At 36.1% G+C, this 13,706-nt stretch overlaps 1 protein-coding gene across 1 annotated transcript in view; it reads right to left on the minus strand.

The window, feature by feature from the left end:
* Nucleotides 1-2,915: 2,915 nt before the first annotated feature.
* LOC142341293 (anoctamin-7-like) overlaps nt 2,916-13,706 on the minus strand; it is a 59,270-nt gene continuing 48,479 nt past the window's right edge. The window contains exons 5-8 of the mRNA XM_075392214.1: nt 13,148-13,686; nt 9,788-9,863; nt 8,906-9,196; nt 2,916-3,100 (exon numbers count right to left, since the gene is read on the minus strand). Coding sequence (XP_075248329.1) covers nt 2,916-3,100; nt 8,906-9,196; nt 9,788-9,863; nt 13,148-13,686 — 1,091 coding nt within the window. The remainder of the gene's footprint in view (nt 3,101-8,905; nt 9,197-9,787; nt 9,864-13,147; nt 13,687-13,706) is intronic.

Genomic DNA, 13,706 nt, shown 5'->3' on the forward strand with positions numbered 1-13,706 from the left:
TTACGCAGGCCTTTCGGAGACTTTACGTTTAAGTACATAAGGTTAAAACTAATTGGTTTTTATTTATTTCCAAATATGGTGCGTTAAAGAAACGTAATAAATAAATTAATAACAATAATGAACATAACCGACTAATTTTGAGCGAACTGCTCTCAAACTACTGGCGGGTGGTTGGCTTCGTCATTAGCTAGCTGCGGTTAAGTGAGGCTAGCTTCAGCTTAATTGAAGGGGTGTTTTGTGAGCTTTGAGGAGGCGCACGGGGGTTCAGCGTGCTGGGTTGTGTGGAACGATTTAAAGGAGGCCAGGACAGGGGTCTGATGAGGAGGATTGGGGTGAAGGGGCGTGAAGTGGGCCGAGTGAAGTTGGGTCGAAAGGGGTGAAGTGGGGGAGCTAATGTTTTGAACCGCCATTCACATACTGAATTTATGTCTCAAAAAAGTTTTACATACTAGAAAGCCGAGAGGCTCTGAGAAAACTTAATGAGACCGGGCGCTATATGTATGTCCAGTTTTTGAGGACAAAAAACCAAAGTTTCAGATAACAAACTGTTCAAGCAAAAATTGCAATTTAAAAAGACCACAGGAGTAATCTTACTGCTACAAACTTTGTTTGAGAGCAATTAACAATAACAATTTGATTTACATAAGTGTCAAAGAAAGTATTAGGAATTAGAATAGTTAATAAGAATTAAAATAGTCACATAGGAGGGCGGAAACGAATAACATAGAGGACCATAAGTTCTGTAGTTCTCGTTGTTAGTCACAAGGCGCGTAACTCACTTTTGCATGCTCGTGAGGAAACCTTTGTAAGCATAATCTAGTTGCATTATTTCACAAAAAGGCCCGAATTTTTAAAAAACAGCTATTTGTCAAATAATGTAAAATCTTGGCCTCGCATGGGGTTTTTTTTCCAATACTGAATGTATAATGCGTTGCTCTTAGTTATATAAAGATAAATTGATCGAAAACTTACTTCCTTTTTTGTTGGTTGGCAGATGTTTTTAATTTTCCTGAGCATGGTAAATTAACGAAGTGTCATTTCCAGATAGAATAGCTTGAGCTAAAATTGAGGTAAATTTAAACTTTTTAATTCTAATTTTTACTGTTTGCATTTACTCAACGTAGAAGACTGATCAAATATTAGTGATCGATTGCGTTTTAAAAATGTTTAGCTAGAAGGCGAAAGAATGTTAGAAAGATAGCTCACAAAAAAGCTGGGTTGCGAAATTGCATTCGATTTGACATCATCGAACTGTTAGTGCTTTTTAAAGCAACCCATCGATTTGAAGACTTCGTCATCAAATTGAACCATTTTTGAAAAAAAAGAACGACTCTCAAATTGAAGCAAAAATTTCCCATATAGTATTGGGGGTGGGGGAAGAAACAGATCCTCAATTTCTATCCACGTTACGTTGTATCATAAGCCAACTTTGATGCGATTATCTTTCATTCTTCTTTCGCCAAACTTTATCGCTTCAATTTCTAAACAATTTTTAGCAGTTGACGTACTCTGGAGTACCCAGGTTGAGGTCCCAGGCCAAAAGTCGATATGTCCAGACCGAAATGAACGCACAAGGTGGCGTCGTGCGTTCAAAATTACACGGTCTGGAAAAAAATGAACGCACGATAGTCTGGACATATGCAATTTTGAACGCACGATAGTCTGGACATATGCAATTTTGAACGCACGATAGTCTGGACATATGCAATTTTGAACGCACGATAGTCTGGACATTGTGACTCGGATCGCACGAAAATTTTTTGAATGGAAACAAGAATGCCAAAAACTAATGAGTCCATGTTTGACAAAACACTCTTAATAGAGTGCTCACTCAAGTGAAAGCTTTCTACCAAGAAAACCTTAACTCACTTGAGCTCAAAAGTTACAAAACATCGAACGCAGGAAAATTCGCATCCAACATTTTGCTTTCTTTAAAACAATTTCACACCTAGAATTATAAACCCTTGCTGAAGTTGCAAAGCAAATCATACTTTAATAACTAGGTCGCTGGCACCCCTTCAGCCAATGCCTTCATCGAACATCTTTTATTAAACAAAATGTAGCAACTGCTTGGGCACTTCATCACAACCATCACCCTAACGTATCTATACTTGAAACGAATACATTATAAGAACGTTATCTGAACATGAACGCACGAAAGTCTGGACATACGCATTTTTGATCGCACGAAAGTCTGGACATGAGTGTTTTTGAACGCACGATAGTCTGGACATGAACGCACAAATGAGCGCACGATTTTTCATTTAAAACGCACTAAAGTCTGGTCATATAAGATTTTGAACGCGCGAAAGTCTGGACATAAGCACGTTTGAACGCACGAAAGTCTGGACATAGTTGTTTTTGAACGCACGATAGTCTGGACATGAACGCACAAATGAGCGCACGATTTTTCATTTAGAACGCACTAAAATCTGGTCATATAAGATTTTGAGCGCGCGAAAGTCTGGACATAAGCACGTTTGAACGCACGAAAATCTGGACATAGGTTTTTTTGAACGCACAAATGGGCGCACGAATTTTAATTTGGAACGCACTAAAGTCTGGTCATTTAAGATTTTGAACGCACGAAAGTCTGGACATAGGGAGTTTTGAACGCACGATGAACGCACAAAAATTTTGAACGCACGAATGACTGGACATAGGCACTTTCCGTCTGGGACGGTCTGGACATATCGACTTTCGGTCTGACACCTCAACCTGGGTATCTCTAGTGATGACCGCATTCGAATCTCTTAAGACTATATTCAAAAATTGATAAATTAGATCAATTATTGCTTACCCAATTTCTGAAAATTATCTCGAGCTGTTTAATGCTATTTTGGCACAAACTTTTTTGTCATATTCTGTCAACTTTTTATGCTTATTTATGTGCTGATATTTTTACTATTGAACTTCTATTCGCACTGCTTGTTGTAATGCGTTGATTTGTAGAAGAGAGTGTCTAAGAATTGAGAGGAGAAGGCCACAATGCAGCCATTGGTTAAGACAGACACTATAGCAATAGTCTGTAGAATATTAAGCCATGGTCCCATATTCTGCACCTTCTCGGGAAACGGACGTCTCAGTTGAGTCGTAAACTGTAATATTATAATCTTTTCAACACTCTCCCTTTATGGAATTTCTTTTTTATATGAGAAAGATCTATGAACCTATGATCAAACGAATTGAATTTTTGGTCTTTTCAGACTTCCAAGGTGCCAAGTTGCCTGTTTTTTAAGCTAGGTTACCTACTTTGCACCGAATTTCTAGCTAGGCAACCGATTCACAATACACACCAGAACGTTCTCATCAGTGGTTTTAATCAATATCAGGCAATTTATTATTGACTGGCGTTGAACTGAATCGTATATTATGTGAATCCGTGAAATATAACGAGAACTTAAGGAGACAATGCCCAGAAGAGAAAATCAGAAAGTAATACAGATTAGTAACCTATTTGCAGTGTTGAAGTTTACATTACCAGAAAGTACCTTAAAAAACAGACACAAAGGCATTAGTCCCCAGGATGAAGTCCGCGACCCAAGACAGGTATTGGCCAGACCGACAATACCCAAAGATAGGTATTGGCCAGACCGAGCAGACTTTGGCCACCATTGGCCAGACTGGACAGACTTTGGACACCATTAGCCAGACTGACCAGACATTGTCCAGACCATTGGGCAGACCGAACAGACCTTAGGCCAGACCGTTGTCCAGACCATCGGCCAGACCGTTGTCCAGACCAATGGCCAGACCAAACAGACCCTAGGCCAGACCATTGTTCAGACCGTAGGCCAGACCATCCGGCAGACCGTTGTCAAGATTAATGGCCAGACCGAACAGACCTTAGGCCAGACCATTGTCCAGACCGTAGGCCAGACCATCCGCCAGACCGTTGTCCAGACCGAACAGACCAAAATATGGGTATTGGCCAGACCGAACAGACCGAAATTTAGGTATTGGCCAGACCGAACAGGCAGAAAAATGGGTATTGGCCAGACCGATCAGACCGAAATATGGGTATTCGCCAGGCCGAACAGACTAAAATTGCCATTGGCCAGCGTGACCAAAAAGTTTTTCCAGACGCACCGGACCCCCCTGTCCGCGACCCAAGTCGGTCTAGCCAATACCTGTCTTGGGTCGCGGACTTCATCCTGTGTCCTGCACAAAGTCTATATGATCTACGGTCAAGGTCAATTGAATACCCGTCTGAAAAAAATTCAAAAAAATGGCGTTTAAATAAGCATCATTTGGAGAAAAAAAAACAGTTTTCCCGTGAACTTTGGCGTTCCCATCACGCTAAGGGCTTGAAATACCACTAATACCAGCTTACGGCTCATAAAAAACACAACTTCCACTGGATTTTACCTTTGCAAGCAATTTATTTTCAACTTCAGTTGATAACATAGCCCAGTGAAATGAAACTTGAAACATCTTGATAGGAAGCTTAATAAAAACTGACAAATCCTGATAAGATATTGGTCTGATTCTTGACAAGAAAATGTCAGGATTTATATGGACATGCAAGGTCATTGCAAAATTTCAAGAAATAAGATCTTGATAAAATAAAACATAGCCGGCAGACGAAATTTTTGTAAATTGTTCAAATTCATTGTGCAAATTCAGTTAGATTCTGAAAGTATACTTACTTCAGCTTCTAAACTCAAGGGTATTAAGCTTAAAACAAATTTCAGCCAGCAATTGCTCTAATGAACTTTGATATCCTAATGCTTTATGACTAAATGACCGGGCTTTATCGGTTTATCCCGTTCCTTTGGATTTTGAGTTTGCTCTTTTGACATTGAGAGTATTCACTATATTGTGTAATTGAATGCGTGAATGAAATTAAAATGCATTCCGTTGAAACAGTGGGTGAGGTAAATCAGAAATTAAATGTGAAAATCGTGACTTATGTAAAACGAAAAACGTGCTCAGAACGTAAAGCAAAAAAACATAGCAGGACAAGTACTGAAATACAATTCAAAGAAATGAATAAAAAACTTAGAAGTACTCTATCTGACCAGCCGACAAATTGAACTGAACAATGCCAGCCAAAACACAAACGAGATCAACTCAAAAATTGAGAAACTAAAAGAATCAAACAAACTAAACAAAAAAGTACTCAATGCTAAAACTTTTGAAGCTTTACCTATATCAAAAATATGTTCAGAACCATTTTTTGTTTTTGAAATCGAACCAGTATTATCTCTGCAAGACCTGGAAAAAATTCATTGGCCCTTGAAGATCGATTAACTCGAAAATTACCGAAAAACTTTTTTAATGAAATTAATTGTAAATTTTAATAAAATTATGCTCAAAATTGTGATAATAATTATTTCAGAATCATTCCTTTGTCTCTATGAGCTATTCAGTAACCCAATTCCAAGCCGTAAAAAAATTTGGCTCAAAAATCGATAGGCAATAGATTTCAAAAATTTCAGATTTAAAAAAATAGAATTTCATTCTATTAAAAAGTTGAAAACCATTCAATTGCCCGTAACAGCTATTTAATAATACAATATCAAACCCTGGATGAGGTTACCTGGCTACTGCGGCAAGAAAAACTGAATAAAAGACAAATGTTTTGAAAAAAACTTGAAACAAATGGCAAAAATTTAACACAAAGTTTTCAAAATTCGAAAGGTTAAATTGTTGAAAACAAATCCTATGAAACTATCAACCATACAGTACATTTTTTAAGACTGTGGAATAGGTTTCCTGGCACTTGAAAATGGACAATTTTCAAAATTAACAAAAACTTTGGGAATCCCTATAAAATGGCAGATTTTATCAAAAAATTGCTTAATTTCGAGACATTAAAATGTTGAAAACAAATCCATTCTTAAAAGAAACTATGCAGTGGCCTATTATCAAAACTTAAAAAAGAGTCCCTGTTCCCCGAAGCTGAAAAAATTCTGAAAGTGACAAAAATTTTCAAAAAATGTTAAAAATGATTGCATAAAATAGTATCATTTTGCGAGTTTGTGTTTGTAGTACTAAAACCTATAGCTCATAAATTGGTCATAACAAGTAATTTTGTCTCGCAAAAAGCCTTCATCACTTTTTTAAAACTTTAACCTAATATTAATCAATGAAAAATTTGAAAATAAAACACAAAAAATTTCACCATTTTGAGCCCAAAACTCCAAAAAATGACCTTTAAACCTTAAATTAGGGCTATGCCAACAGCTACACCACTCTAAGCACTTGAAGGATCACTAAAGCCCGCCTTAGGCCTCTAATGAAACTTAATGACTTCTTGGCTTTACTTGTTTATCCCGTTTTGAAAGATCAAAGTCATTGAAAATTGTGTAAACTTATCTTAAAAAAACACAGCGACCCAATACATTTCAAATTCTTTGAATTGTAAAAAAAAACTTAGTGCAACACGTCCTGACGTACAATTCAAAAATACTTCATCGACTAAACACAAACTAGACCTTAAACAGAATATGAATGATTTGGGAAAAGCATTTCAAAAAAATCAGATCAAAAAATTATTTAAAAAACTGAAAATGCCGCATGTGAACAAAAAACCACTAGCTTGAAAGAGCAATTTGGTTCAAACGACAAACTAGGCCTAAAGTGACATATAAATGGATTTCAAAAACTATTTACAAATAAAATCCGATCCAACAAATCGAAAAAACAGTAAAAATTGATGTGAAATTACCGCATGTGAACAAAAAACCACTAGCAAGAAAGCGAAGTTTTGTTCAAACACCGTTTTCTCACTCTACTTTAAAAATAGAGCAAAAATATTCACGCCGCAAAACCACTCGCTTTTCGCTCCAGTTCCTGTTTCGGCGTGACCAAAATCACTACACCAATTTGACTTCAAAAATCATGTGTGAACAGATCTTAAAAAAAAGACAGCGCTCTTCGAATTGTAAAAAAGAGAGGGCCTAAATAATAGTTTTGTGAGAGGCTGACAGCGTCTATTAACAAAAAAATTTTTTTAAGGTTTTAAAAAGATTTGGCAAGTCTAAGGGATTTGAAAACAAGTATTTATAAGATTAAGCAACTACTGTCGGAAAATTGTCTCTTCTCAATTTTAAAATATCAACATTCAGATTTTCCGCTGTGATCTGAGTGGTTCATCTCTCCCTTTTTTTCCGAGCTGGGGATTGGAATTGGCGGAGTTATTGGAAAGTGCTAAAAAATCGCACATTTTTTTAAAAAGTGTGCTCGAAATTGTTGTTGATACAATTTTCCCCAATTTTCAACCTTCAATTTATTTCGAAAATGATTTTAAAAAACATGCAACAAAGATATTTTTCTGTATATCAAATTTTGTCAAGATCTGAGCATTTTACGCTAGGAGAATTTCATGGCACGTATTAAGAAGATCCTGTCAAGATTTCACCAAGGTGTTCCAAGAAAGTTTTGCTACCATGATCTTGCCAAGATCTTTCGAGTTTTGCAAGAGTTGTCAGAATCTTGCAGGACATGGCAAGTTGTATCAAGTTTTGTTTCACCGGGAATGCACTATGACTTAATGACCGGGTTTTCTTTTTTCGTCCTGTTTTTTTCATTTCGCTCTGACATTGGTCGTAGTCACTACATTGCACAATTCAATGGGTAAAAGAGTTGAAATTCATTTCAGTTGTAGCAATGAGTGAAATAAGTCACGAGTCAAAAGATTAAAATCGTGACTTAGGTAAAACAAAAAAAAAGTGATCAAAAGCTAAAGTGAAATAAAAAAGCGTAGCAGGACTAGTTCTGGAGCAATTCAAAGAATTCTTGTTGAGTAAACAGAAACATTTAGAAATAGAATAAACAATCCATGGAATGTGAACTCACCAACCAGGAACTGTAATTAAAAAATTGAAAAAAAAACGCAGTGTTAGAATCAATTTGCCAAATATGAACAAAAAAAAACCACAAGGAAGAAAGCAAATTTTTGTTTTAAGCCGTTTTCCTACTCTACTTTGAATTTGGAGTTAAAAAGTCATGCTGCAAATTTACTCTCTTTTTGCTTCTTTTCGATTTCCTGTGAACAAAATCATCACTTCAATTTGATTTCAAAAATCATTAAATTATGGCAATAGATCTTAATAAACAGAAAAGAGAGTGATCCAAAACTTCAAATTGTTTGATTTTTGAAAAAACAGAGCGTATAAATAATAGCCGTTGACAAGCTGACGGCGGCTTTAAATAATGAACATAATCAATTTTCGTCGGGATGAGTTGCTCTCGAAGCACAAGTGAGTAAGTGGCTTCGGTTTTGGATAGCTGAGGCACAGATAGGCTTAGCTTCAGAACGCGATTACAAAGAAAACTACGGGCTTGGGATAAAAATGAGGATTGAGGGGGCGGTTAAAAATCGCCCTTTAAACCATGGAAGTCTGCCTTTCAATAGTTTTTCAGCAGCTTCGCTGAACCTTACACTTAGAGATTATTTAATCTCTATAAAAAATTATCAGAAACTTTGAATCCCAGAGGCCTTACTAGTTTGCCCCTTTTTGAAAACGGAAAGTCAACTTAAATCGTTCAAGCTACTGAAAGTTTTCCATAACTAAAAAAAAGACACATATATACAATAGTTGCTTAAAACTTCGTTCGAAAGCAATTGATCAGCCTGTCAGGTGAGACTGTAAATCAATTAAACAAAAAAGCGAACAAAAAATCATCTGGATTCAAGTGATTGCTATACATTTTTTTAGAGAGATGAACCTAAACATACTTATGAAGGATAGACGGGCTGCACTGACTGAGTCCAAGGCCGAAGTTCTTTCACATCAAAAGCATAATTTTATATAGCATTTTTACAAATAGCGCTATACAACTGTCACAGTAAACGCTATGAAGGGAGAAACTTTAGAAATCAGTGCACTCGTAAACCGATTTAAAATTAATTGGAACATTTCAAAAAAGCTGAGTGTTGAAGAGATATATCTTTCTTTAAACGCATCCAATTTCAACTCCAAACAGGCGTTGCAAAATGCAATGAAGGGTGCTAGAGGGAATGCAGTTGCAAATAGGGTTGCAAACCCAAACTGAATGACCTGCTCCAAATACTCTTCAAATAGTTGAAGGTCATCTTGAGCTGATAAGTAAAAATCTGCCTCCCAACAAGCTACAGATCCTGTCTCACTTTCAATCTTGGCTATGTGCCGTTTTTTCAGCCGTCTATTTCGTAGAAATATATAGCCAATTTCTTTAACATTGGCAATGAGCTCCAAACCAATCATTACTAAAGAGGGATCAGTTTCCTTTTCAACAGTATTGTTTTCCAAAATAATTATTTTCATCAACATAATAGAAATAAAAAGTTTATTTTCTACTAAAAGAGAGCTTAGTACTGATAGTTAGAATTGAATGTACTAAAATTATTCTCAGATTATATAAAACTCAAAAACTATAAAATCTATAGATTGAAGTACTCAAATTTGCTACAAGCCAAGGAAATTTGCTTATTCCAACGCCTCGTTGAGGAAGCAACTTTTTCAGCCTCAAATACCACTCATGCGGGATTTTTACGAATGAAAGTTTTTGTTTGTGTTCAATTTATGATGATTGTGTAAAATGTTGCATTCTCCGCACGGAACATAACAACAAATCAGAATACGCAAGTTTTTTCTTGAATCAAATTTCTTAAATTAAGTTAAACAGAGTTCAAGTTAAACAAGGCCGATTTCAGTTCATAACATGATAGAAAAAAAATCGAAGCATTCCAAACTGCTTCATTTTTCCACGTCTTCTGAATTCAGCTAATCTAAACATTGATGGGCCTCTGTCGCCATGAGATCAACAAATGATTAAATAAAACACAAGAGCCGTTTACTTTGCTGAAGCAAGCGATACATTGTCACTCTACTGATTCCCTTCTTCAGCTCTTGTAAATTATTGCGAGCAAGTGTCTGAAAAGCAAATAAATTGCAATAAAACCAGTAACCCTTCATCTGCTAGATTAATAAAAACCGTATCCAGACAATTTACAATGGTAATTTTTTTTAATAGTACAAATAATAGTTAAGTACAAATAATTAGTAAAGTAATCACAAAATCCCATTTGGTCGGGCACTGGAAGAGTTCATCATCAGTTTAGGCTAACTAAATTATATGTTCTCCGCCTGTCTACAAACATCAGCCATTGCTGAACTATTACCTTATCTTAAGTAAACAAACTTTGGGTTCTTTTGGTCAGGTGATATGACCTTTTGAATTATTGACTCGAATGGGACATGCCAAAATACGTGAACAGACACTGCTCATTAACAATTGGGATACCGATAGTCAACATCATCGAATTCCCAATTGTTAATGAGCAGTGTCTGTTCACGTATTTTGGGATGTCCCATTCGAGTCAATAATTCAAAAGGTCATATCACCTGACCAAGACGTCAAAATCGCCCAGGTTAAAATTTTTTAACAAAACTGTTGGTTGAGAACTGTTCCATACAAAAATTTTCTGTGCTTAAGCGAAACATTTGCATTTGAAGTTTTGTAAGGGGTCATGGAACATGGAAAACTACTAAAACCAAAATTAACTAAAATTTGGGAGTTTTGGAGAGTCAACTCATCCTAAGTCGCCAATTTTAGGTCCGAAAAGGAAAGTATGAACTGCGAAAAAAAACAATAAACGCTCATTAAAAATTACAGTCACCATCTAAACAATTAAGGCTACTATAGATAGGTCAGTGCTATGCAAGAGCTAAGCTTAGAACTACCGATGTGAGTTGAATCCGAAAAAATATTGTTGGTCGTCAATTTTCCTCAAATGCTTGTATTTTTCGGGCCGAAAGTAGCTAAGTAGTCTGCCCTCAACTTTTCATGCCAATCGAAAAATCACTTGAAAATTCTATCACTAATTTTTAATAGCTGTTAGCAGCAAACTCTAGGAAACTTTAACTTTCTCTGAGGATTACCTAATTTACCATCATTTAGGCATCAAGTCTTAGTGCTGGCCTTTTTTATCGTTTTCTTTTGATTTTGCTTTCGGTTAACATTGTCCCCAATTCCGTTATTGTTCTGAATGAAATCTAAATTCCTTTCAGATGAACCAGTGACTGAGTTCCAACAGAACTCAAGTGTGAAATCGTGACCTAAATGAAACGAAAAGGAGATCGCCTAAATGATATAGCCTTCGGGCGGTTAATGGCGTTTATTATTTATTACTATATTTATATTTGTGCAAGCACATTCCTATTGATCAATGTTAAAGCTCTTGGTCTTTGTGTAACTTTGTGCAAAAATAAGAAACTTCAAACAGATCTAAATCCTGTTGCAAAATGTTCAGACTGGCTCGACGGACACCCCGTACCGATAACTCCAAGTGTAAATCAGTACTGGGCAATTGTAAATACAAGTCTCCAATGTAATATATTTTAATCGCTTTCTCGCTCCGAATTTGGTTCTTTCAAGCGTTCATTAACGGCGCAAAAGACAAACTTTCAATCGCCATGGTGGCGCGGAAAGTAGAGAAGCCGTCTAGGGATCCAGAGATTGTGGGTTCGATCACCATACATAACTTTATTTTTACACTTGGCCCAAGTCTGACCATTTTAAAATCAAAGTGAACGCAAGTTTGACAAGTCAAAAAAGCGACATGAGTCAGTCTATGATTCAGTAATTCACTTGGAGTTAGGTGCGGGACGGCCCAAATGATTCCCACATCGAACTAAGCATGGCGACATTTTTATCTCAAAATTGCAAGTCCTTAGATCAAAAACATAGCCGGCAGATTGCCGGAAAATAGCCGCGATAGACGCATGGGGCCTTCCATGAGTTAAAACATTCAAAAGATTAGATAGACAGATCAACCACCAGTCCTTTAATAGACCACTAGACTTTTTGGGTTAGCTTTTGACTGTCATTTTTATGAGACACATAAGCTCTATAAGGAGAAAGCCCTAATAGGGCTTTTCAAAATTAGGATCTTTTCCTTTTGTGCCCCCTCAGCTTAGTGGGCGCATATTATTTGCACCCCTCAGATGCAGGCGCAATATTTTTTACAAAATTACTTACTATGTAATGGCACGTACTCTGTAACGGGTGGACGCATAACGTACTTGGGGCACAAACGAGAAGATACCAAAATTAATATTCGAAATCAAAAACTCAAGACTCTAATAATCAAGAATTAGGGCATATATGTTTGGCACTACTTAGATGCACACTATTGACCTTTAACAAGTAAATGTTCATAAAATTTAAAGTTCCGTAAGTGAGTTCAGAAGTCATTTTTATTAGTGAGGTAAGTCACGCAATTGACCTAAAAGCAGAAAAGACCTCACGAACACAAATTTTAACTGCAAAGCTGTAGAAGTCACTGAAGTCATTGAAAAAGTCAATTCCAAGAAGTCAGGGTAAGACGAAACAAAAATCTGTTAGACGAAGTAAACAAAAAAAATTAGGAGCGCTATAATAGCCGCCTGGAATTGAGGACGCGGCTATTAATAAAGTAAACAATGTCCTGTTTAGAATGTATTTTGGTGCGCTTCTCCCATAAGTTTTGACTCTTGACTTCAAATTGTAGACTGCATTTTACTACTGTACTACCAAGTTCTCTTCAAAATTTTTGTTGCTCTCTAGCGGATGTCTAAAACAAACTGAGTTTTGGTCAATCATTTTGCCTTTTGCTTGATGCAAAAAATGCAATTACAGTAATTCAAAAAATTATATAACGCTCAATATGCTTTTGTTCACTAATTTAGTTGTTTAAAATATATCACACATCTCGGGTAGCAATAGCCAATTATCAAAGGAAGTTTAAATGACAACCCTAACTCTATTTTACTTCAGTAGACCTTGCTATAGTCTCTACGAATTTAAACTTATTCGTCTTACATTTGTTGACAACATGAATTTATGCATGCATGAATTAAAATAGCTCAACGCATTTTATAAAATCTGAAAAATTGTCAGTGCCAAAAAAAATAATTTGTGTATTGGTCCACATATTGTTCAAGAATTATCCAAATGTGTTTGTTTAAAATAAGATTTAATTCTCATTTTAAAAAATTTCATCAAATTGAGGTTTGCTTCACATATAAAATTTGAAAATTTATTCGTTCTATGAAAAAAAAAGATTGAAAAAGCTCGTAGCGCGACTAATAGCTTAATTAGACAGACGAAACCCAAAAAAAAATCCTATCCAAATATCCTAAAATACTATCATAATTATAAAACTGATCCCTAGTGCCAGTTCAAAGGCCACTTCTGTAATACAGCCAGCTAAACCACACTGCTCTTGTCTCTGTCCAAATATGCGGTGATAGTTACCCGGGTAGCCCACAAACTTCGATTTGAAAAAGGCCAAATACACAATGGCTGAATAGTTATTTGTCATTTGAAATAGAAACATTTTGGTCGAGTATGATTCTTCAAACTGTGCCTGCGTCTTATGCTGTTCCATTTGAGTGATCCGATTACATATCTTTGATAACAGATTATTCAAAACTTCAATTATGATAATTGTTCCTACAGTACATAATCCATAGGAAATGTTACCCGCCTGGTTTTGAACCCACTCGTTAGAACTGCTTTGATAAATTCCATAAGTCAATAAGGCGCCCACTATCATTAGAAACGCGAAGAAAGAGAAAACTGCCAAAAGCACAAATGCCACAAGTAAACCAGAGAGAAGTTTTCGAACAATTTTGACATGCTTCGGTATTACGTATTCCAATTTTCCATCAATAGGGCTTTTCTGGCGCCATTCAGACTGCTGGTTATGGTGGCCTGACAATTATCTTTTCAGT

The sequence above is a fragment of the Convolutriloba macropyga genome, chromosome 6 (assembly GCF_964194025.1).
Source record: "Convolutriloba macropyga chromosome 6, txConMacr16.3, whole genome shotgun sequence".
Lineage (NCBI taxonomy): Eukaryota > Metazoa > Xenacoelomorpha > Acoela > Convolutidae > Convolutriloba > Convolutriloba macropyga.